At 48.0% G+C, this 26,081-nt stretch overlaps 2 protein-coding genes across 2 annotated transcripts in view; one reads left to right on the forward strand and one right to left on the reverse strand.

The window, feature by feature from the left end:
- Window positions 1–3,394: 3,394 nt before the first annotated feature.
- Window positions 3,395–22,981, forward strand: apba1a (amyloid beta (A4) precursor protein-binding, family A, member 1a; the record flags this gene model as incomplete). The annotated part of the gene is made up of 17 exons (XM_079251187.1): window positions 3,395–3,430; window positions 5,421–5,564; window positions 5,631–5,726; window positions 6,783–6,920; window positions 7,287–7,376; window positions 7,743–9,170; window positions 10,921–11,016; window positions 11,093–11,132; window positions 12,083–12,228; window positions 18,803–18,835; window positions 20,158–20,244; window positions 20,629–20,814; window positions 20,901–21,080; window positions 21,280–21,492; window positions 21,728–21,847; window positions 21,929–22,069; window positions 22,910–22,981. 17 exons carry the CDS (start codon window positions 3,395–3,397, stop codon window positions 22,979–22,981), a joined length of 3,246 nt encoding a protein of 1,081 aa, XP_079107313.1.
- Window positions 22,982–24,156: 1,175 nt separating this feature from the next.
- Window positions 24,157–26,081, reverse strand: part of fxn (frataxin) — a 2,868-nt gene continuing 943 nt past the window's right edge. The window contains exons 3-6 of the mRNA XM_079251596.1: window positions 25,949–26,034; window positions 24,814–24,934; window positions 24,631–24,728; window positions 24,157–24,459 (exon numbers count right to left, since the gene is read on the reverse strand). Coding sequence (XP_079107722.1) covers window positions 24,321–24,459; window positions 24,631–24,728; window positions 24,814–24,934; window positions 25,949–26,034 — 444 coding nt within the window. The 3' untranslated portion in view covers window positions 24,157–24,320. The remainder of the gene's footprint in view (window positions 24,460–24,630; window positions 24,729–24,813; window positions 24,935–25,948; window positions 26,035–26,081) is intronic.

Genomic DNA, 26,081 nt, shown 5'->3' on the forward strand with positions numbered 1-26,081 from the left:
CTAGACTGAGACGAGTCCAGAAATATGACTGAGACAAGTCCCGAAACCAGACTGAGACACGTCCCAAAACCAGATTAAGACAAGTCCCGAAATAAGACCGAGACAAGTCCTGAAACCAGACTGAGACGAGTCCAAAAACGAGACTGAGACAAGTCCCGAAACCAGACTGAGACAAGTCCAGAAATAAGACTGAGACAAGTCCTGAAACCGGACTGAGACAAGTCCCAAAACTAGACTGAGACAGGTCTCGAAATAAGACTGACACAAGTCCTGAAACCAGACCGAGACAAGTCTCAAAACCAGACTGAGACGAGTCCAGAAATATGACTGAGACAAGTCTCGAAACCAGACTGAGACAAGTCCCGAAACCTGACTGAGACCAGTCCTGAAACCAGACTGAGACACGTCCCAAAACCAGATTAAGACAAGTCCCGAAATAAGACCGAGACAAGTCCTGAAACCAGACTGAGACGAGTCCAGAAATAAGACTGAGACAAGTCCCGAAACCTGACTGAGACAAGTCCTGAAACCAGACTGAGACACGTCCTGAAACCAGATTAAGACAAGTCCCGAAATAAGACCGAGACAAGTCCTGAAACCAGACTGAGACGAGTCCAGAAATAAGACTGAGACAAGTCTAGAAATAAGACTGAGACAAGTCCCGAAACCAGACTGAGATAAGTCCTGAAATAAGACCTAGACAACCCCTGAAACCAGACTGAGACAAGTCCCGAAACCAGACTGAGACAAGTCTCGAAATAAGACTGACACAAGTCCTGAAACCAGGCTGAGACAAGTCCTGAAACCAGACTGAGACAAGTCCTGAAATAAGACCTAGACAACCCCTGAAACCAGACTGAGACACGTCCCAAAACCAGATTAAGACAAGTCCCGAAACAAGACCGAGACAAGTCCCAAAACCTGACTGAGACGAGTCCCGAAACCAGACTGAGACGAGTCCAGAAATAAGACTGAGACAAGTCTCGAAACCTGACTGAGACGAGTCCAGAAATAAGACTGAGACAAGTCTCGAAACCAGACTGAGACGAGTCCAGAAATAAGACTGAGACAAGTCTCGAAACCTGACTGAGACGAGTCCAGAAATAAGACTGAGACAAGTCTCGAAACCAGACTGAGACGAGTCCAGAAATAAGACTGAGACAAGTCTTGAAACCTGACTGAGACATGTCCTGAAACCAGACTGAGACATGTCCCAAAACCAGATTAAGACAAGTCCCGAAACAAGACCGAGACAAGTCCCGAAACCTGACCGAGACAAGTCCCGAAACCTGACTGAGACGAGTCCCGAAACCAGACTGAGACGAGTCCAGAAATAAGACTGAGACAAGTCTCGAAACCTGACTGAGACGAGTCCAGAAATAAGACTGAGACAAGTCTCGAAACCAGACTGAGACGAGTCCAGAAATAAGACTGAGACAAGTCTCGAAACCAGACTGAGACGAGTCCAGAAATAAGACTGAGACAAGTCTTGAAACCTGACTGAGACATGTCCTGAAACCAGACTGAGACATGTCCCAAAACCAGATTAAGACAAGTCCCGAAACAAGACCGAGACAAGTCCCGAAACCTGACCGAGACAAGTCCCGAAACCTGACCGAGACAAGTCCCGAAACCTGACTGAGACGAGTCCCGAAATAAGACCGAGACAAGTCCTGAAACCAGACTGAGACGAGTCCAGAAATAAGACTGAGACAAGTCTAGAAATAAGACTGAGACAAGTCCCGAAACCAGACTGAGATAAGTCCTGAAATAAGACCTAGACAACCCCTGAAACCAGACTGAGACAAGTCCCGAAACCAGACTGAGACAAGTCTCGAAATAAGACTGACACAAGTCCTGAAACCAGGCTGAGACAAGTCCTGAAACCAGACTGAGACAAGTCCTGAAATAAGACCTAGACAACCCCTGAAACCAGACTGAGACACGTCCCAAAACCAGATTAAGACAAGTCCCGAAACAAGACCGAGACAAGTCCCAAAACCTGACTGAGACGAGTCCCGAAACCAGACTGAGACGAGTCCAGAAATAAGACTGAGACAAGTCTCGAAACCTGACTGAGACGAGTCCAGAAATAAGACTGAGACAAGTCTCGAAACCAGACTGAGACGAGTCCAGAAATAAGACTGAGACAAGTCTCGAAACCTGACTGAGACGAGTCCAGAAATAAGACTGAGACAAGTCTCGAAACCAGACTGAGACGAGTCCAGAAATAAGACTGAGACAAGTCTTGAAACCTGACTGAGACATGTCCTGAAACCAGACTGAGACATGTCCCAAAACCAGATTAAGACAAGTCCCGAAACAAGACCGAGACAAGTCCCGAAACCTGACCGAGACAAGTCCCGAAACCTGACTGAGACGAGTCCCGAAACCAGACTGAGACGAGTCCAGAAATAAGACTGAGACAAGTCTCGAAACCTGACTGAGACGAGTCCAGAAATAAGACTGAGACAAGTCTCGAAACCAGACTGAGACGAGTCCAGAAATAAGACTGAGACAAGTCTCGAAACCAGACTGAGACGAGTCCAGAAATAAGACTGAGACAAGTCTTGAAACCTGACTGAGACATGTCCTGAAACCAGACTGAGACATGTCCCAAAACCAGATTAAGACAAGTCCCGAAACAAGACCGAGACAAGTCCCGAAACCTGACCGAGACAAGTCCCGAAACCTGACCGAGACAAGTCCCGAAACCTGACTGAGACGAGTCCCGAAACCAGACTGAGACGAGTCCAGAAATAAGACTGAGACAAGTCCCGAAACCAGACTGAGACGAGTCCAGAAATAAGACTGAGACAAGTCCCGAAACCAGATTAAGACAAGTCCCGAAACCTGACCGAGACAAGTCCCGAAACCTGACTGAGACGAGTCCCAAAAGCAGTATGTGACAAGTCCCCAAACCAGACTGTGTTAGTCCTGAACCTGGACTGTTCTGCGGGGATCGTCTCCAGTTCTGATTTTTTTTTTTTTTTTTTTTTTTTTAACAATTCACTGATTTCTTACAGTCGGTTATTCCGGCTGTTCCAGTCCTGGTCATGTGATCAGACTTTGTTGGACCAATCCGGTTTTTGTAGTCTGGTTTTTGGGACTCTCCTCCCGAAGCCCATTTCCCACCTTCCCCCCATGCGCGTGGCACCCCACTTTAGAGATGGTCTAGACACGCCCCTGGATGTAGTCATGGACTGCGCGTGCGCGTGATTCAGGTCCATCAACGACCCAGAAATATAAAAATGTTTTTCTCTGATTTCTGAACATGCAGAGCTTCAGAACCGGGTCAGAACCCGTCTGGATAGTGATGCTCGCGTGACGTAGCGATGATCCCAGTACCGAAAGGAGGGGCTCACACACATACACGCACGCGCTCAGCCGCACGATGATGGAGGACGGTTCGACTGTCGGATCTCAGCAGGTGAGTTCGTCTCATGTTCCTGAAACCAACAGGCGCTGCTGTGCCTCTGCGCGTGACGTGTGCGTGCACGCGCGCTGCAGGACAATAAGCCGCAGTAATGGCATGAAACTGGCGGAACCGGAACCGGAACCAGGCCGCAGTGTTGGCCGGTGCAGACCGCTATCAGGTCTGCGGGTCTCTGACCTGGTCCAGTTTGCAGCTGGTCGGTTCCCAGATGCTGCAGGTGTGCTCCTGCGCGCGCTTCCGGTGTTTCCTCCATCATCAGAGTTAATTTTCACCTGGAAGCAGATTTCTCTGATTCTGGTCTGAGCTGCAGACAGAACCAGAGGTCTGATCTGGGCCGGTTCTCAAACCAACAAAAAACAGACTCCGGGCCTTTGCAGACTCTGATATGAAGAGGAGGAGGAAGCTGCACGTGCACGTGAATATGTTGGGCCTGGAGTTCTGATCTTCTCATCTGGTTCCGTTTTCACCATCAGGTCCAAACATTTACAGTTGGTTCCGGATCTGGTTCCAGATCCTTCTCGGCCCAGAAAATACGACAAAGTTAAAGCTGAATTTCACCAACAGAGATTTTTATTTTGATTCATTTCAGATGAAAAGGATCAGAACCACAAACCCACCAGTCCTTTCTGCAGGCAGGCAAGGTTCTAGGGAGAAGGGTCCAATAACCAGAGGTTCTGGTTTCTGAAGCCAAACAGGGATCCAGTTCTTCTGGACTTATAGCCGATGAACAGAAGATAAAACTGGAGGAATATGATTTATATTTCTCCTCAGAACCCAGTGGAGACTATTTGGGTCAGAACCAGGACCATCTGGGTTCTCTGAGCTCGTGGTTCTCAAACTGATCAGCAGATAATTGTAAAAAGTACCGGTAACTTTATCAGATGAACTTTTTATCAGGACGGTCAGAATTAAGTCGGTAATGGAGATAAATCTGGGAAATCAGAATCTTTTAACGGGAAAAGAACAAAGTAAACGCGTCATATTAAAACTCTGAATATGTTTTTATCTCCATAACGAGCTGATTTTGTCACACAGTGAACCGAATCCTCAAGAAACCACTTTATCCTCCCTGTAAGTTTGACAACCTATAGATTGTCCAAAGTAAAACTATAAAACATTCATATTTTATTCATGAGTCCTGCTGAAAATCATGAACATTCGAAACATTTGAGGGTTTTACAAAAGTTTGATTTCCAGAATTTTCCTCCATTACAGAATAATAAATGTCCAATAAAACCACATTATTTACCCGGCAGCTGTTACATGATAGAATGATGCATTCTGGGATGTCAGGGTTCACTTTCACCACTAAAACCAGTTTCAGCTCAGACCTGAGCATTCAATTCAATTCAATTCAATTCAATTCAATTCAATTCAATTCAATTCAATTCAATTCAATTCAATTCAGTTCAATTCAGTTCAGTTTGTGCACGGTGGAACAGTGGTTAGTACTGTGGCCTCACAGCAAGAAGGTCACCGGTTAAATCCTTAGCTGAGGCACGGGATAGTCAGTGGCCTTTATGTGTGGAGTTTGCATGTTCTCCCCGTGTATGCGTGGGTTCTCTCTGGGTTCTCCGGCTTCCTCCCACCATCCAAAGACATGCATGATAGGTTAATTGGTCACTCTAAATTGCCCCTAGGAATGAGTGTGAGTGGTTGTTTGTCTCTGTGTGGCCCTGCGATGGACTGGCGAGCTGTCCAGGGTGTACCCTGCCTGTCGCCCAAAGCCAGCTGGGATAGGCTCCAGCTTCCCCGCGACCCTGAATTGGAATAAGCGGTTCGGAAAATGAATGAATGAATGAATTTAATTTAATTTAATTTAATTTAATTTAATTTAATTTAATTTAATTTAATTTAATTTAATTTAATTTAATTCAGCTTTATCCAGGCCCATGCTCAGGTCCAGGCTCAGGTCCAGGCCCAGGCCCAGGCCCAGGTCCAGGTCCAGGCCCAGGCCCAGGTCCAGGTCCAGGCTCAGGTCCAGGCCCAGGTCCAGGTCCAGGCCCAGGCCCAGGCCCAGGCCCAGGCCCAGGTCCAGGCCCTGGTCCAGGCTCAGGCCCAGGTCCAGGTCCAGGCCCAGGCCCAGGCCCAGGCCCAGGCCCAGGTCCAGGCCCTGGTCCAGGCTCAGGTCCAGGTCCAGGTCCAGGCCCAGGTCCAGGCCCAGGTCCAGGTCCAGGCTCAGGTCCAGGTCCAGGCCCAGGTCCAGGTCCAGGCCCAGGCCCAGGCCCAGGCCCAGGTCCAGGCTCAGGTCCAGGCCCAGGCCCTGGTCCAGGCTCAGGTCCAGGCCCAGGTCCAGGTCCAGGCTCAGGTCCAGGTCCAGGCCCAGGTCCAGGCCCAGGCCCAGGTCCAGGCCCATGGTCAGGTCCAGGTCCAGGCCCAGGTCCAGGCCCATGGTCAGGTCCAGGTCCAGGCCCAGGTCCAGGCCCAGGCCCAGGTCCAGGCCCATGGTCAGGTCCAGGCCCAGGTCCAGGCTCAGGTCCAGGCCCAGGTCCAGGCTCAGGCCCAGGCTCAGGTCCAGGCCCAGGTCCAGGTCCAGGCTCAGGCCCAGGCTCAGGTCCAGGTCCAGGTCCAGGCCCAGGTCCAGGCCCAGGTCCAGGTCCAGGCTCAGGTCCAGGTCCAGGCTCAGGTCCAGGCCCTGGTCCAGGCTCAGGTCCAGGTCCAGGTCCAGGCCCAGGCCCAGGCCCAGGTCCAGGCCCTGGTCCAGGCTCAGGTCCAGGTCCAGGTCCAGGCCCAGGTCCAGGCCCAGGTCCAGGTCCAGGCTCAGGTCCAGGTCCAGGCCCAGGCTCAGGTCCAGGCCCAGGCCCAGGTCCAGGCCCATGGTCAGGTCCAGGCCCAGGCCCAGGCTCAGGTCCAGGCCCAGGTCCAGGTCCAGGCCCAGGTCCAGGCCCAGGCCCAGGCCCAGGCCCAGGCCCAGGCCCAGGCCCAGGCTCAGGTCCAGGCCCAGGCCCAGGCTCAGGTCCAGGCCCAGGTCCAGGCTCAGGCCCAGGCCCAGGCCCAGGCTCAGGTCCAGGCCCAGGTCCAGGTCCAGGCCCAGGTCCAGGCTCAGGCCCAGGCCCAGGCCCAGGCTCAGGTCCAGGCCCAGGTCCAGGTCCAGGCCCAGGCCCAGGCTCAGGCCCAGGCCCAGGCCCAGGCCCAGGCTCAGGTCCAGGCCCAGGCCCAGGCCCAGGCTCAGGTCCAGGCCCAGGTCCAGGTCCAGGTCCAGGTCCAGGTCCAGGCCCAGGTCCAGGCTCAGGTCCAGGCCCAGGTCCAGGCCCAGGTCCAGGCTCAGGCCCAGGCTCAGGTCCAGGCCCAGGTCCAGGTCCAGGCCCAGGTCCAGGTCCAGGCCCAGGTCCAGGCCCAGGTCCAGGTCCAGGCCCAGGTCCAGGCTCAGGTCCAGGCTCAGGCCCAGGCTCAGGCCCAGGTCCAGGCCCAGGCCCAGGCTCAGGCCCAGGCCCAGGCTCAGGTCCAGGCCCAGGTCCAGGCTCAGGTCCAGGCTCAGGCCCAGGTCTAGGTCCAGGCCCAGGTCCAGGTCCAGGCCCAGGTCCAGGCTCAGGTCCAGGTCCAGGCCCAGGTCCAGGTCCAGGTCCAGGCCCAGGTCCAGGCTCAGGCCCAGGTCCAGGCCCAGGCCCAGGCCCAGGCCCAGGCCCAGGCCCAGGTCCAGGCTCAGGCCCAGGCCCAGGCTCAGGCCCAGGCCCAGGCTCAGGCCCAGGCCCAGGTCCAGGCCCAGGTCCAGGCTCAGGTCCAGGCTCAGGTCCAGGTCTAGGTCCAGCCCCAGGCCCAGGCCCAGGCTCAGGCCCAGGCCCAGGCTCAGGTCCAGGCCCAGGTCCAGGCCCAGGTCCAGGCTCAGGTCCAGGCTCAGGTCCAGGTCTAGGTCCAGCCCCAGGCCCAGGCCCAGGCTCAGGCCCAGGCCCAGGCTCAGGTCCAGGCTCAGGCCCAGGCCCAGGCTCAGGTCCAGGCCCAGGTCCAGGCTCAGGCCCAGGTCCAGGCCCAGGCTCAGGTCCAGGCCCAGGTCCAGGTCCAGGCCCAGGTCCAGGCTCAGGCCCAGGCCCAGGCCCAGGCTCAGGCCCAGGTCCAGGCTCAGGCCCAGGTCCAGGCCCAGGCTCAGGTCCAGGCCCAGGTCCAGGTCCAGGCCCAGGTCCAGGCTCAGGCCCAGGTCCAGGCCCAGGCTCAGGTCCAGGCCCAGGTCCAGGTCCAGGCCCAGGTCCAGGCTCAGGCCCAGGTCCAGGCCCAGGCTCAGGTCCAGGCCCAGGTCCAGGTCCAGGCCCAGGTCCAGGCTCAGGCCCAGGTCCAGGCCCAGGCTCAGGTCCAGGCCCAGGTCCAGGTCCAGGCCCAGGTCCAGGCCCAGGTCCAGGCTCAGGCCCAGGCTCAGGTCCAGGCCCAGGTCCAGGCCCAAGTCCAGGCCCAGGCCCAGGTCCAGGCTCAGGCCCAGGCTCAGGTCCAGGCCCAAGTCCAGGCCCAGGCCCAGGTCCAGGCCCAGGTCCAGGTCCAGGTCCAGGTCCAGGTGCTCTTTCCCTGCGTTTGGTCACATGACTTGTTTTCTGTTTCCAGCTGCCTTCCTCCTGATGACGCTGGTGGACCAAAACGCTTCCTGACGTCTCAGAATCAGACTACCATGAACGTCCAGGAAACGGATCAGGACCCGAAGAACGAAACCGGTACCCCGGACCTCGGTCCCAGCACTGGGTGCGGTAACCATGGTTACCAGCAGAGACATGGCAGAGGTTCTGATGCTAGAGGACGAGGCTCTCAGGAAGAGTCTTGTCGTCACATACGAGGGGATGGAGACGTCCGGACCAGAATCCAGCTGCATGAGTCCAGAGGTTCATCAGAACAGGGACAACGCCCACAGTATGCTGGTCTAGGAGATCCAGAACATCCAGGAGGTAAAGAAGATCCAGGAAGTCCAAAGGTGGAGGAACAAGGACCCCAAAAAGAAGAAGCCACTGAAATGCTGAATGCTAGCTGCTCCGCCCACAGCTACACCCACAACTACAACTGGTCTGGAGGTACTTTCAGGGTCTTCATGGACCAGAACCTGGAGAGTTCTGCTGGATCTGAATCCTTCATGGCTCCTTATGAAATTCATTCTGTTTACCAGGAACTCTGTGAAGCTCCAGCATCACTTTCCTCTTCTTCAGGCGGTGAAAATGATGGCGAGACTCTGAAACGGAGGAGAGGCCTCCTGCAGATCCAGACCCAGACCAGAGACCCCCATCGGAGGGCGGCGGTGGGTTCCCGTTTACACAACTACACCGAACGCTCCGACAGCGAGTCAGACAGCCCGGAGAAGGAGGCAGAGTTTGCTCCATACCCAAACATCAGTAACTGTGACCAGGAGGACCAGGAGGACCAGGAGGACCAGGAGGACCAGGAGGATCTGAAGGACCAGGTTGTCTCAAGGGCGACTGAAAGCCAAACCTCACAGAGTCTGGATAAAGACGACGAGGCTCCTCTGAAGAGGGTAAAACTGCCACTTGATACTGAAACCTCAACAAAGAAGAAACACGAGTCTGCAGGTCCACAGACATCCTCCAGAATCCAGACCAGGAGTCCTTCAGAAGAACCCGGACCTCCAAGGGACCGTCAGGACAAGAAGGATGCCATTTCTCTGGCCATTAAAGACATTAAGGAGGCCATAGAGGAGGTGAAGATCAGGACAGTCAGGTCTCCATACACACCTGATGAACCCAAAGAACCGGTCTGGGTGATGAGGCAGGACCTGGACCAGAATCCAGAATGTGACCTGCTGACCCACGTAAGTAGAAAAAAACTCCTCCTGAAGTTCAGCTGCTGAAGTTCTTATTGCTCTGTGGGTCGGGTCCCCTTCGTCTAAAGCAGTTCTTCATCATCTTCATCATCATCCTCACTGTGAGTGTCGTCATCAGGTTCAGGTCTCTGGTTTCCTGTTCCTGGATCTGCTGAACCGCCTCATGACTTATTCACAGATCACTCAGCCTAAATATTTCAGAGAAGATCTGGTAACAGACAAGAGCTGTCGGCAAACATCACAATACACATCACAACAACAAAACAACAACAAATATCACAACAAACATCACAACAAGCATAAAAAATAAAATGGTTTATTTCTACTGTAAACATGTTTATTTCTGCGGTAAACATGTTTATTTCTGCTGTAAACACGTTTATTCCTGCTGTGAAGTTGGTCTTTTTAACATGGGAGTCTGTGGGGATTTGCTCTGTTTTGCAGCCCCTAGTGGATGAAGGAGGAACTGCAGGTTTTGGCACCTCCTCATAGACTTCACTTTTAACCGACGGAGATTGGTGTAACGGAGGAAGTACAGCAAACATCACACACTGTGTGTGTGTGTGTGTGTGTGTATATATATATATGTATATATATATATATATATATATATATTCTGGGATTTGTTTTTAAAATATAAACAACATTGTGTGTAAACGTCTGCATGCGTGTCTGTGGATCTGAGTGGCGCACCAGGATAGCTAAGGATGAGATGATGTCACAGTGCGACAGAGAAGCCGTTTCCATGACGACGACTCCCCAGCTCAGGTGTCAGCAGGTGCTACCTGAGCAGGTCAGTCTGTCTCAGTGTGAAACGTTGCTTCTTCCAGCGGAGGCTGAGCTGCGTCTGACTGGGAATCATGGAAAACTTCTGGATGTATCAGGTGGAAAAGCTGGAGGAGGAAGAAGCCAGGCGGCAGACGGAGCAGCGGGATCAAACTGAGGTCTGTTTCACTTCCTGATCTTTACTTCCAGGAAAACCAGGATGCCTCATCTTCCTCCTGATCCCATATTTACTTCCAGGAATACCAGGATGCCTCATTGTCCTCCTGATCCCATATTTACTTCCAGGAATACCAGGATGCCTCATTGTCCTCCTGATCCCATATTTACTTCCAGGAATACCAGGATGCCTCATTGTCCTCCTGATCCCATATTTACTTCCAGGAATCCTGGAAGGTCCCATCATTCTTTTCCGGTCATTACCTCCAGGAATGCTGGGAGAGACGTTGATGTTCTCATGTTGTATTGTAATTTTAAGGATCATCTGCAGGAATTAAGGAAAAGTAAAATCTGACGACATTTAAATGGTTAAAAGCAGGAATATTTCGGTTCAGCAGTCCAACTGTCATCTTTATTTTCCATCTGAAAGTTTTAGGAAAAGTCAATTATTCTGTAACACAATCCAACATCCCGACAGCAGGATAAATACCTCCAGATATCTGGAATCATCTCAGATCTTCCAGGCTGTTGACTGGTGAGGGTGTCAGAGTTGGGTATGAAAGGAAGATTCAACAAATGTCTGGTCTTTACCAGCAAGGATGGGTCATACTGTGTTCGTCCTGACCACACTGGGACCAGTTTCTCTACCGTCAGGTTGGGTCTTACTGAACCGATCCCACAGATATTCCTTTCAGGAATCCTTTGTAAGGGTAGTTGAGCCACCTGGCAGGTTCTGGTCCACTGGCTGGGTAAAATGGAGGAGGATGATTCTTGGTACTTCCTTTTCTCTCTGCAGTCTCCTGGTTCAGACTCGTCCACCCCCCCAGGAGCCGAGTCCTCCAGTAGACTTCTGCAGGATGAAACCTCTGAACCTTCTTCTTCCTCTAAACAGGTCAGTTCCACAACATTATTGATCAGATATGGACTGTATCAGAAAAATATTGATGTCTTTCTGTTTTCATCTGTAGTCCAGGAGAAGCCTGCCGACATTTCCTACGTATGTAGAAGGTGAGTGCATTAGTTACTGTCGCTGCCCATCAGCCAATCAGAGATCAGACCTGCTGGACTCGGTTAGACTGGCTGGTAGACATCCATTCATCCATCCATCTATCCATCCATCCATCCATCCATCCATCTATCTATCCATCCATCTATCCATCCATCCATCCATCCATCCATCTATCTATCCATCCATCTATCCATCCATCCATCCATCCATCTATCCATCCATCTATCCATCCATCCATCCATCCATCCATCCATCCATCTATCCATCCATCCATCCATCCACCAACGCATCCATCCATCCATCCATCTATCCATCCACTCATCCATCCATCCATTCATCCATCCATCCATCCATCCTTTCATCCATCTACCCATCCATCCATCCCTCCATCCATCTGTCCATCCCTCCATCCATCCATCCATCCATCCATCCTTTCATCCATCCATCCATCCATCCACCCATTCATCCATCCATCCATCCAGCCATCCATCCATCTATCCATCCATCCATCCATAAATCCATTCATCCTTTCAACCATCCACCCGTCCATCCATCCGTCCATCCATCCATCCATCCATCAATCCTTTCATCCATCCATCCGTCCATCCATCTATCCATCCATCCATCTAGCCAGCCAGCTCATGATCCTTGATCACTGACTATTGATAATCAGTAACTAGAAGCCCTCAGACCTCCATGGAACCACAGTAACGTTTTAGCCGGTGTTGTGAGCATTATTTTACTAGAACTAGGAACTCTGATAGCAGGATGATCTGTATCTGCTCATGAAGACACACAAACCTACATCACAATGATGGTCATATGACCATGAACAGCTTGTTGGTAAAAACAGAAGGACAGATAGAGGTGGTGTAATAACATTGTAATAACACTGATTATTGCTTTTAAACCTGGTTTTGCTTCTTGATCCTGATCCCGGCCCCTCCAGTTCCAGGACCCTGTGACCCAGAGGACCTGATAGACGGGGTCATCTTTGCTGCCTGCTATCTGGGCTCCACTCAGCTGCTGTCCGAAAAGACTCCGTCCAAAAGCAGCCGGATGATGCAGGCGCAGGAAGCGGTGAGCTGCATCAAGGTAAACATGCATCGCCAGCATGATATGGGTCTGGTGCGGGACCTGATCTGGTACCAGGCAGGACAATAAAATATCCATCATAAAAGCATTGTTACATTTCAATCCAACTTTATTTGTCACGCGCCAATTTACAAAAACGTCATCTCAGAACTTTATGAACAAATCAATTAAAACCGATTCGTTATAAATAACATAAAAAAAGCCAAAAGACCAGATCTTGACCTCCATTTAGTCCTTCATCTAGAGTTGCATGAGGAGACACAGGAAAGCAAAACCTCCATCAGGACCAGGGCCACAAAGAAAAACCTCCATCAGTACCAGGAAGGAAAACCTCCATCAGGACCAGGACCACAAAGAAAAACCTCCATCAGTACCAGGAAGGAAAACCTCCATCAGGACCAGGACCACAAAGAAAAACCTCCATCAGGACCAGGACCACAAAGAAAAACCTCCATCAGGACCAGGACCACAAAGGAAAACCTCCATCAGGACCAGGACCACAAAGAAAAACCTCCATCAGGACCAGGACCACAAAGAAAAACCTCCATCAGGACCAGGACCACAAAGAAAAACCTCCATCAGGACCAGGACCACAAAGAAAAACCTCCATCAGGACCAGGACCACAAAGGAAAACCACTATAAGGACCAGAACCAGGAAGGAAAACCTCCATCAGGACCAGGGCCAAGAAGAAAATCCTCCAAGGTTTTAAGCCTGATCTGAAAGTAGAAGGACGTCTGCTTCCTGAAGCCAAACGGAACCAGTTTAACAAGATAAGTACAGACAGGAATGTTTGTCTCTGGACTCTGAAGAGATCTAACTGCTGACTAAAGTCTTCAGGTCATTTCTTATCCAATGGGAGGTGAGCTGAAACTATTTCCTCTAGAAGTTAAGACATACAGTGTGGGGGGGTGGAAGAAAACAGAAATGAAATGAATAAACGGAAACAAACTAGACTGAAGGAAAACCCACGAAGTGAATGAAAGTAATGATGAAGACCGTGATGAAGGAACAAGGATCAGGTGTTTATCGTACAAGAAGTAAAGAGAACAGAACACACAAAACAAGACGAGAAACCAAAACAAGATAATCCAAACAGAAACTAATAAACAGAAATAAAACAGAATGAAAACCATAAACTACGATAATATACCTGTCCTCCAGTCGGCCCGGATAACGCCACGTTACAGTAGGTGGATCATTTACCGTACAATGTCGGAAAAATGACACCGCCTAGATATACATCAACCCAGAGATACATCCACCTAGATGTACATCCACCCAGAGATACATCCACCTAGATATACATCCATCCAGAGATACATCCACCTAGATATACATCAACCCAGAGATACATCCACCTAGATATACATCCACCCAGAGATACATCCACCTAGATATACATCCATCCAGAGATACATCCACCTAGATATACATCCACCCAGAGATACATCCACCTAGATATACATCCACCCAGAGATACATCTACCTAGATATACATCCACCCAGAGATACATCTACCTAGATATACATCCATCCAGAGATACATCAACCTAGATATACATCCACCCAGAGACACATCCATCCAGAAATACATCTACCTAGATATACATCCACCCAGAGATACATCCACCTAGATATACATCCACCCAGAGATACATCCACTAGATATACATCCATCCAGAGATACATCCACCCAGAGACACATTCAACTAGATATACATCCATCCAGATATACATCCATCTAGATATGCATCCATCCAGAGATACACCACCTAGACACATCCACCTAGATATACATACACCTAGACACATCCACCTAGAGATACATCCACCTAGATATACATCCACCCAGAGATACATCCACCTAGATATACATCCATCCAGAGATACATCCACCTAGATATACATCCACCCAGAGATACATCAACCTAGATATACATCCATCCAGAGATACATCCACCTAGACACATCCACCTAGATATACATCCACCTAGACACATCCACCTAGATATACATCCACCCAGAGACACATTCACCTAGATATACATCCATCCAGTTATACATCCATCTAGATATGCATCCATCCAGAGATATACCACCTAGACACATCCACCTAGATATACATACACCTAGACGCATCCACCTAGATATACATCCACCCAGAGATACATCCACCTAGATATACATCCATCCAGATATACATCTACCTACATATACATCCATCCAGATATACATCCACCTAGATATACATCCACCCAGAGATACATCTACCTAGATATACATCCATCCAGAGATACATCCACCTAGATATACATCCACTCAGAGACACATCCATCCAGAAATACATCTACCTAGATATACATCCACCCAGAGATACATCCACCTAGATATACATCCACCCAGAGATACATCCACCTAGATATACATCCATCCAGAGATACATCCACCTAGATATACATCTATCCAGATATACATCAACCTAGATATATGTCCATCCAGAGATACATCCACCTAGACACATCCACCTAGATATACATCCACCTAGACACATCCACCTAGATATACATCCATCCAGAGATACATCCACCTAGATATACATCCATCCAGATATACATCAACCTAGATATACATCCATCCAGAGATACATTCACCTAGACACATCCATCTAGATATACATCCATCCAGATATACATCCATTTAGATATGCATCCATCCAGAGATACACCACCTAGACACATCCACCTAGATATACATACACCTAGACACATCAACCTAGATATACATCCACCCAGAGATACATCCACCTAGATATACATCCACCCAGAGATACATCCACCTAGATATACATCCACCCAGAGATACATCCACCTAGATATACATCCACCCAGAGATACATCCACTAGATATACATCCATCCAGAGATACATCCACCCAGAGACACATTCAACTAGATATACATCCATCCAGATATACATCCATCTAGATATGCATCCATCCAGAGATACACCACCTAGACACATCCACCTAGATATACATACACCTAGACACATCCACCTAGAGATACATCCACCTAGATATACATCCACCCAGAGATACATCCACCTAGATATACATCCATCCAGAGATACATCCACCTAGATATACATCCACCCAGAGATACATCAACCTAGATATACATCCATCCAGAGATACATCCACCTAGACACATCCACCTAGATATACATCCACCTAGACACATCCACCTAGATATACATCCACCCAGAGACACATTCACCTAGATATACATCCATCCAGTTATACATCCATCTAGATATGCATCCATCCAGAGATATACCACCTAGACACATCCACCTAGATATACATACACCTAGACACATCAACCTAGATATACATCCACCCAGAGATACATCCACCTAGATATACATCCACCCAGAGATACATCCACCTAGATATACATCCACCCAGAGATACATCCACCTAAATATACATCAACCCAGAGATACATCCACCTAGATATACATCCATCCAGAGATACATCTACCTAGATATACATCCATCCAGAGATACATCCACCTAGATATACATCCACCCAGAGATACATCTACCTAGATATACATCCATCCAGAGATACATCCACCTAGATATACATCTATCCAGAGATACATCAACCTAGATATACATCCACCCAGAGACACATCCATCCAGAAATACATCTACCTAGATATACATCCACCCAGAGATACATCCACCTAGATATACATCCATCCAGAGATACATCCACCTAGATATACATCCATCCAGAGATACATCCACCTAGATATACATCCACCCAGAGATACATCAACCTAGATATACATCCATCCAGAGATACATCCACCTAGACACATCCACCTAGATATACATCCACCTAGACACATCCACCTAGATATACATCCACCCAGAGATACATCAACCTAGATATACATCCACCCAGAGATACATCAACCTAGATATACATCCATCCAGAGATACATCCACCTAGACACATCCACCTAGATATACATCCACCTAGACACATCCACCTAGATATACATCCACCCAGAGACACATTCACCTAGATATACATCCATCCAGATATACATCTACCTACATATACATCCATCCAGATATACATCCACCTAGATATACATCCACCCAGAGATACATCTACCTAGATATACATCCATCCAGATATACATCCACCTAGATATACATCCACCCAGAGATACATCTACCTAGATATACATCCATCCAGAGATACATCCACCTAGATATACATCCACCCAGAGACACATCCATCCAGAAATACATCCACCTAGATATACATCCACCCAGAGATACATCCACCTAGATATACATCTATCCAGATATACATCAACCTAGATATATATCCATCCAGAGATACATCCACCTAGACACATCCGCCTAGATATACATCTACCTAGACACATCCACCTAAATATACATCAACCCAGAGATACATCCACCTAGATATACATCCATCCAGAGATACATCTACCGAGATATACATCCATCCAGAGATACATCCACCTAGATATACATCCACCCAGAGATACATCTACCTAGATATACATCCATCCAGAGATACATCCACCTAGATATACATCTATCCAGAGATACATCAACCTAGATATACATCCACCCAGAGACACATCCATCCAGAAATACATCTACCTAGATATACATCCACCCAGAGATACATCCACCTAGATATACATCCACCCAGAGATACATCCACCTAGATATACATCCATCCAGAGATACATCCACCTAGATATACATCCACCCAGAGATACATCAACCTAGATATACATCCATCCAGAGATACATCCACCTAGACACATCCACCTAGATATACATCCACCTAGACACATCCACCTAGATATACATCCACCCAGAGACACATTCACCTAGATATACATCCATCCAGATATACATCTACCTACATATACATCCATCCAGATATACATCCACCTAGATATACATCCACCCAGAGATACATCTACCTAGATATACATCCATCCAGAGATACATCCACCTAGATATACATCCATCCAGAGATACATCCAACTAGACACATCCACCTAGATATACATCCACCTAGACACATCCACCTAGATATACATCCACCCAGAGACACATTCACCTAGATATACATCCATCCAGATATACATCTACCTACATATACATCCATCCAGATATACATCAACCTAGATATACATCCACCCAGAGATACATCTACCTAGATATACATCCATCCAGAGATACATCCACCTAGATATACATCCACCCAGAGACACATCCATCCAGAAATACATCTACCTAGATATACATCCATCCAGAGATACATCCACCTAGATATACATCCACCCAGAGATACATCCACCTAGATATACATCTATCCAGATATAAATCAACCTAGATATATATCCATCCAGAGATACATCCACCTAGACACATCCGCCTAGATATACATCTACCTAGACACATCCACCTAGATATACATCCACCCAGAGACACATTCACCTAGATATACATCCATCCAGATATACATCCATCTAGATATGCATCCATCCAGAGATACACCACCTAGACACATCCACCTAGATATACATACACCTAGACACATCCACCTAGATATACATCCACCCAGAGATACATCCACTAGATATACATCCAGCCAGAGATACATCCACCTAGATATACATCCATCCAGATATACATCAACCTAGATATACATCCATCCAGAGATATATTCACCTAGATATACATCCACCTAGATATACATCCATCCAGAGATACATCCACCTAGATATACATCCACCCAGAGACACATCCATCCAGAGATACATCCACCTAGATATACATCCACCCAGAGACACATCCATCCAGATATACATCAACCTAGATATACATCCATCCAGAGATATATTCACCTAGATATACATCCACCTAGATATACATCAACCCAGAGATACATCCACCTAGATATACATCCACCCAGAGACACATCCATCCAGACATACATCCACCCAGAGACACATCCGCCTAGACACATCCACCTAGATATACATCCACCCAGAGACACATCCATCCAGACATACATCCACCCAGAGACACATCCGCCTAGACACATCCACCTAGATATACATCCACCCAGAGACACATCCATCCAGACATACATCCACCCAGAGACACATCCGCCTAGACACATCCACCTAGATATACATCCACCCAGAGACACATCCACCTAGATATACATCCACCCAGAGACACATCCATCCAGAGATACATCCACCCAGAGACACATCCATCCAGAGATGCATCCACCTAGATATACATCCACCTAGATATACATCCACCTAGATATACATCCACCCAGGACACATCCACCCAAAAATACATACACCTAGATATACATCCACCCAGAGACATATCCACTTAGATATACATCCACCTAGATATACATCCACCTGAAGCTCCATCTCCATTCTAACTCTTCATTCTTCTGGTTTTTTTTGCATGTCCAACAGACTTCTCAGAAATTACCCCAGAACCAGAACCAGGTGCAGTACCCACATATCTTTTAATCCCAGCCGTTTTCTTACACTCTGTCTGTTTCCCCCTCCATCTGCATCTTTCCTGTATATTCTGTTCTAACTCTTATCTATCTTGCAATGCAATGCAACTTTATTTATGACACACTTTGAAAACAACAACGTTGACCAAAATGCCACAGTGTGCAGAGTTAAATTGAACAAATAACAAATAAGAAGATATTAAAATGTAAAATACCAGAAATAAAAATAAAATAATCATAATCAACTAAAATCAGATCAAAATGTTGAGTTGTGAATTTGTGCTAAAGTCCAGGGTGAACAGATGGGTTAAAACAGAAACAGAGGAGGCCTGTCTAATGTATAACGGCAGCTCGATCCATAGTTTAGGTGCAAAGGCGAGTTTACGGCGAGTCTTTGGCACAGTCTGGAGAGGTTGGTTATCCAACCTGACAGAGGGAGGAGCTCAGAGAGGTACGCGGGGCTGGACCAGTGGTGTAGTCCGGGGTGTATGCCGGTATACGGAGTATATCCACTTCTAAACTCCCTGTGATGCTGCTTTTACGGTTACAAACATCCCTACACATGTACCTATCACCCAGCAGCTCAGCTAAGGTTACTTACATGCTACCCTGGTGCAGTTAGTCATCAGCTGCGTTAACTTTAGCCTGAACATAGACATAATAAAGATAGATGTATATATGTCTCTAAGTCTGTCTCTAACCAGTCTGTGTTCCAGTACTGGTTTAGTCATTTCACAACTCTTCCTCCCTGAAACCAAAGTGCAGAAATTATGTACTAAGGAGCAAATATGTGATGGATTTTTGGGGAAAACTAAATAGAGTGGTTTTACATGCTACTTTTTCTGAAACAGCATTTTCCTGGGAGACTTTTTTCTGTTTTTTTGGGGTTTTTTTTTCTAAAAAGGGCAAAAAATTTAGAGAATACCCACTTCTTGAGGGTCCACTACACTGCTGGGCAGCACCATTCAGACATTTAGAAGCAACTTCATAAAAGACCATCTGTGAGAAGCCTAAAGACCCAACTGTGCCCACTTTAGGTACATAAATAGGTATGTGGGTTTCAAATGCCTCTGCCTTTATGCATTCCTTACCTTGTCGTGGCTGTTAACCAACACATCCACCAGATGGCAGTGCAGAGTCAGCGTCAGGCAATACAAAAACAGAAGAAGGAGGTCACAGCGTTTATTCTCAGAAAGAGAAATAAAGAAAACTGTTTGAGTGAAATTATTTTTTTCTATAAGTATTAATGTACTATGATTCATTTTAATGTCTTACTTATGTTTCATCGTTGTTGATGTGGTTTTATAGGCTCTTGAGGGGGAGTCTCAGCCCATGACGGAGGTGGAGCTCTTCATCTCCACCCAGAGAATCAAAGTCCTGAACACTGACTCCCAGGTATTCGTTCGCTCCGCAAAAACGTCTTGCATCACTACGTCTGGGCAGGAAATACCTGGGTTTAGGATGTGTTTCAGGCCTGAAATGTGTTCTCGATGAGCGTGAAAACATCTAGATGAAGGCGTTCAGTCTGGGTGGTCTTTCACTTCCCAGACCTGAGTCCAGGATTAGTACTGTAGACATTTAGTTATGATGATGATCAAGGTAACTAACTGAATGAGATGTAGTTTAATGGTTATCTCCATTGTAGGTGGAGGTCCTAATGTCTGGCCAAGGTTACCTCAGCGCGCCATGTACGATTATAAAATGTTGACCTGGAGATGGTCCTCAGCCTGGCGGTGGATCTGTCTCAGATTTGGATCTTGTTGGTCTTGTGATTTACAGGAAACCATGATGGACCACCCTCTGCGAACCATCTCCTACATAGCTGACATTGGGAACACTGTGGTTCTGATGGCCCAGCGGAGGCTGCCACAGCGGGACTCTCAGGAGAACGTGGAGGCTTCAGACCCGAATCAGGACACCAAGCGCCAGTACAAGATGATCTGTCACGTGTTTGAGTCTGAAGATGTGAGTTCACCATCGTGTTTGCATGGTATCAGCGTGAACATCCTGTTCTGTGAGGGGAAATAGCTGAAGGTGGTCATGTCCTCCAGGCCCAGCTGATCGCCCAGTCCATCGGACAGGCCTTCAGCGTGGCTTACCAGGAGTTCCTACGAGCTAACGGCATCAACCCGGAGGACCTAAGTCAGAAGGAATACAGCGACTTAATGAGCACGCAGAATATGTACAACGATGACCTCGTCCACTTCTCCAAGTCTGAGAACTGCAAAGATGTAAGTTGGACATATTTGTTCTCTCCTGGGTTCTGTGATGGTTTGGGGTTGGATCAGGATTCCCCGGTGGAACCGAGTCTCGTAAGGTCAAACAGGTTGAGTTGTTGCAGCAGGGAAACTTCTAACACCTGGAGGACCAGAGCTTCCCACCTCTGCCGACCAGCTGATTCATAAAACTTTCTTCCTGTTGTGGTTTCAGGTGTTTATAGAAAAAGCGAAGGGCGAGATTCTCGGTGTGGTCATCGTGGAGAGTGGGTGGGGCTCCATCCTTCCCACTGTCATCATCGCCAACATGATGCATGCTGGGCCGGCGGAGAAGTCCGGCAGACTGAACATAGGAGATCAGATCATGTCAGTCAACGGAACCAGTTTGGTTGGACTGCCGCTTACCGCCTGTCAGAGCATCATAAAGGTAATCTCACCTGAGACCACCAGTCTCTTTCCGCCATCTGAATATTTACCTCTAATGCATCTCAACACTGGCCGCAAAGATCAGGGTCCTCAGCAGGTTCCTCTGCTGGTTCCTTAGCAGGTTCTCTGACTTGTTCCTCAGCTGATTCCATGGCGGTTCCAGCCATGGAACTTGTTGGCCAGCTCCTCAGGAAAAGTTTCAGCATCTTTGATACCACCTGTTGTCCTTCTTGCAGGGCCTGAAGAACCAGTCTCGAATCAAAATGAACATTGTGAGGTGTCCACCGGTGACGACGGTGTTCATCAAACGACCGGACCTTCGCTACCAGCTGGGCTTTAGTGTGCAGAATGGCATTGTGGGTAACGTCATGATGTTTGCTGCCTGTTAGAATGAAACTGTGTCTGTGGATTAAAATAACACCTCCATTCTGGATCAGATCTGCAGCCTGATGCGCGGCGGCATCGCAGAGCGAGGAGGGATCAGAGTGGGTCACCGGATCATAGAGATCAGCGGCCAAAGTGTGGTGGCGATGCCCCACGAAAAGATCGTCCACATCCTGTCCAACGCTGTGGGAGAGGTGGGGACATGGGGTGTGGAGCATGTAGAGACCTCTCTGGTCCATCAGAGATCCACATGCAGACCACCTGTTTGTCTCAGGTGTACATGTAGACCATAGGCCGTACATGAAAAATGGACGGAGCTTCCGGCGGTAATAAGCTGCCGTTTATTGCATAAACTGCAGTTCCCCCTTCATCCACTAGGGGCTGCAAAACAGAGCAAATCCCCATAGACTCCCATGTTAAAAAGACCAACTTCACAGCAGAAATAAACAAGTTTACAGCCTGGTACAAAAATCCATTTTAGGTTTAATAGGTCAGGTTTACCTTCATGACAACTGTGGGGGGGAGTGAATTTTTTTCTAACTCGCCCGTTTAAAAGTAATTTAATCTCGAAGTTCAGCATATTTAGGGGCGTGTCCTTTTAACTGACAGGTACCCAAACTCCTGCTTCAAGTCAGAAGAACGTAAAACAACCGCGGTTTTTAGCCGGTAAACAACGTAACTTAGCTTTAGCTCGCTTACCTCCGTTAGCTGGTTAGCTCCTGTTATCTCCGGGTTATCTTGGTTAGCTTTTAGCTACAGAAAGCTAGGAGTTCGCTCGATGTCAATCATCCACCATGACGCTCACAGCCCCCCTCTCAGCTTCACCTCTTTGCCCATATTTTTATTTTCCGGGCAAGACAACATGCATGCCCCTGCCAAGATGGCGACGGTAGGAACCGCCCACCGAGCTTCAATTCAGCTCTTCAGAAACCTACGGGTGACGTCACGGAGGCTCCGCCCATCTTTATACAGTCTATAATGTAGACCACTTGTCTATCTCAGATCCACATGTAGACCACCTCTCTGTTTTTCAGATCCACATGAAGACCATGCCGGCTGCGATGTACCGCCTACTGACTGCTCAGGACCAGCCTGCCTACATCTAACCGAGCCGGTCCAGTTTCTTCTGGAAACTTCCGTATACCTTCTGGTCTGTTCTGCTCATTCGCTTCGTTGTTTTTGGTTTTGTGGAAATCTAGAACTGTCTGGACTGACGAACGTGTGAAGATGTTCAGGCCTGATGAATCTGAAGCTTCCAGGAAGTCCTGAAGAGGAGCGCATCTTCATCACAGGAAACAGTTTGGTCATCTGCTCACTTTGAAAACTGGACAGAACCGGTTTTTCTCTGCTGCACTTTCATCTGATGCCTTTGAGTTTTCACGTCAGTTTCCTCCATCAGCTTGTTTACGCCTTCTCATCTGATGACAAACAAGCGGAATTCTGCACGGAACGCTGCGGAAACACAATTTTCTTCCAGTTTGTCAGGAATATTTATAAAGTGTTAAACACAGTAGATGGATAATCTGCTTTAGTGGAGCTGGAGAGCAAGCAGTGTGCTCACACTAAACAAACAATAACAAAAACAACATAAACACCAATAGGAAGAAAAAGAGCTGTTGTGTGTTTGTAGCATGAAGAAAGTAGCTGCTTTTCATGTTGAAAATATGAATAAATTATTCCACTTATTTCCTTTGTGTTTATTCGTTTTCCAGCCAGAGTCAGCAGATCCAGCTGAAACAGCTGAGAGTTCTGGACCTGCTTCAGAAACCAGGACCTACTGGAGTCTAAAAGGAAACTCGGGCTGTTTTCTGCTTCCAGATCAGCTGCTTCCAGTTGGAAATGCTGCTGGAATAAAACGTCCAGAGTACAAGAAGTCAGAGCTGCTCATCATGCATGAAGGGTTCCACCTGAAACCTGAACCCAGGTCTACCGCTCTGGAAAGGATCCCAGGTCTACCGCTCTGAAAAGGATCCCAGGTCTACCGCTCTGGAAAGGATCCCAGGTCTACCGCTCCAGGACTGATTCCAGTTCTACCGCTCCAGGAAGGATCCCAGGTCTATCACTCCAGAAAGGATCCCAGGTCTACCGCTCTAGGAAAGATCCCAGGTCTACCGTTTAAGTAGAATCCCTGGTCTATCGCTCCAGGAAGGATCCCAGGTCTACCGCTCCAGAAAGGAACCCAGGTTTACCGCTCCAGGAAAGATCTCCGTCAGAATATGGAATTTTTCAGTTTACAAACTAATAAAGGAAATGATTCTTTAAAACCAGACCAGGTCTGAGCTCAAGAGTTTATTCAGATAAAGAAATAAATATTTCCACTTGTAAAATGTCACAAAGTCCAGAGCATCCTGGACCTGGAGCGTCCTGGGCCAAGTCCTGCAGCAGCCTGGACGTCCTCTAAGAGGTCCAGGGTGATCCGGACCACATGCCTCCTAATCAGGACTGTCAGGAATGTGGCAGGCTGGACAGGTTGATGTTTCTCTGGAAGATGGTAGAAAACTCTTTGGAAAGCAGCTGGTGGAGGCCAACACCATCATGAGAGTAAACCCAGCGCCGACCCGTCCAATCGTAGCGCTTTGGTCCGCTGCAAGAGAAGAAGGCGGAATACAGTCATTCCCAAACATTCCCTTGTACGAAGCTTCGGCTCATTTACGTTGTTTTCCTGTTCAGCAGATTCTTTACAAGTTGATCCAACTTTCTGTCAGAACCTGGTCCTGGTTCTGCATTATCCCAGTTCCTTCAGAACCAGACGTACCTGCTGGGAGACGAAAGCCAGATCTGTTTGTTGGGGGTCTGCTTGTTAATGACGTAGGTACCATGGCCGCCCCCGACCTTCACCGTCAGAACGCCGCTCTGTCGACACACAACACACTAATCTCTGACAGGTCCAAGACCACGGTTACCCTGGTAACCCCCTAATCCCTCCTCCTGGACTTACTGAGAAGACGACATCGTAGTCAGATCCAGTAAAGGCTTCATCCGTCAGGTCCTCAAAGAATTCCGAGAGAGCGTCCAGAGTCTCATCCACCAGTTTCTCATAGGCTGATTCTGACAGCTCGCTGTGGACACAACACCAGTTATTGCCTGGTTACCAGCTAGTTATCCATCAGCTACCAGATCAGACTGGTTTCTAGCAACTGGATGATTAGTTGGAATGAAATTTGGATATATTCATTTCACTACTGTAAAAGTTTTAAATCTATTACAAAGTGGCTAACGACTGAGAGGCGGAGCCTGCCGTTGGAAAAAGGCGGAGTTTCAAAAGCGGAAGAGGCGCCGCCTGTCGGACAGAGGAGGCGTTGGCCATTTTAGAGCAACGACAAACAGATGAAACTGTGAGTGGAAAGATGATGACCTCCAAACTTTCCTGCAAATCATGCTGGTTCATCCGATAGTGCTAGTAGTTACTGCCGGTAACTAGCACAATCACCAGTTAGATACAGCTAGTAACTAGCACAATCACCAGTTAGATACAGCTAGTAACTAGCACAATCATCAGCTAGTAACAGCCGGTAACTAGCACAATCACCAGCTAGTTACAGACAGTAGCTAGTACAATCACCAGCTAGTTATAGACAGTAACTAGTACAATCACCAGCTAGTTACAGCTGGTAACTAGCACAATCACCAGCTAGATACAGACTGTATCTAGTACAATCACCAGTTAGATACAGTTAGAAACTAGCACAATCACCAGCTAGTTACAGACAGTAGCTAGTACAATCACCAGCTAGTTATAGACAGTAACTAGTACAATCACCAGCTAGTTACAGCTGGTAACTAGCACAATCACCAGCTAGATACAGACTGTATCTAGTACAATCACCAGTTAGATACAGTTAGAAACTAGCACAATCACCAGCTAGTTACAGACAGTAGCAATCATCAGCTAGTTACAGGAGGTAACTAGTACAATCACCAGCCAGATAGGGCAGGTAACTAGCACAATCCTTAGCTAGTCACAGCTGTAAACTAGTACAATCTCCAGCTAGTTACAGCCGGTAACTAGGACAATCACCAGTCAGATATGGCAGGAAACTATCATAACCACCAGTTTGTCACCAGACGGTTACCTGATCTCCGCCGGGGTTTCCTCCACCTGTCTGACAGAACTCAGGTGGATGTTTTTGTTTTTCCAATCAGCAGCTGATCCAGAACTCTGACAGAGAAACAGTAAAGTCACACATCAGAACCATCCATAATCAA

Source organism: Telmatherina bonti (genome assembly GCF_933228915.1).
Source record: "Telmatherina bonti genome assembly, chromosome: 13".
In the NCBI taxonomy this organism is placed as follows: domain Eukaryota; kingdom Metazoa; phylum Chordata; class Actinopteri; order Atheriniformes; family Telmatherinidae; genus Telmatherina; species Telmatherina bonti.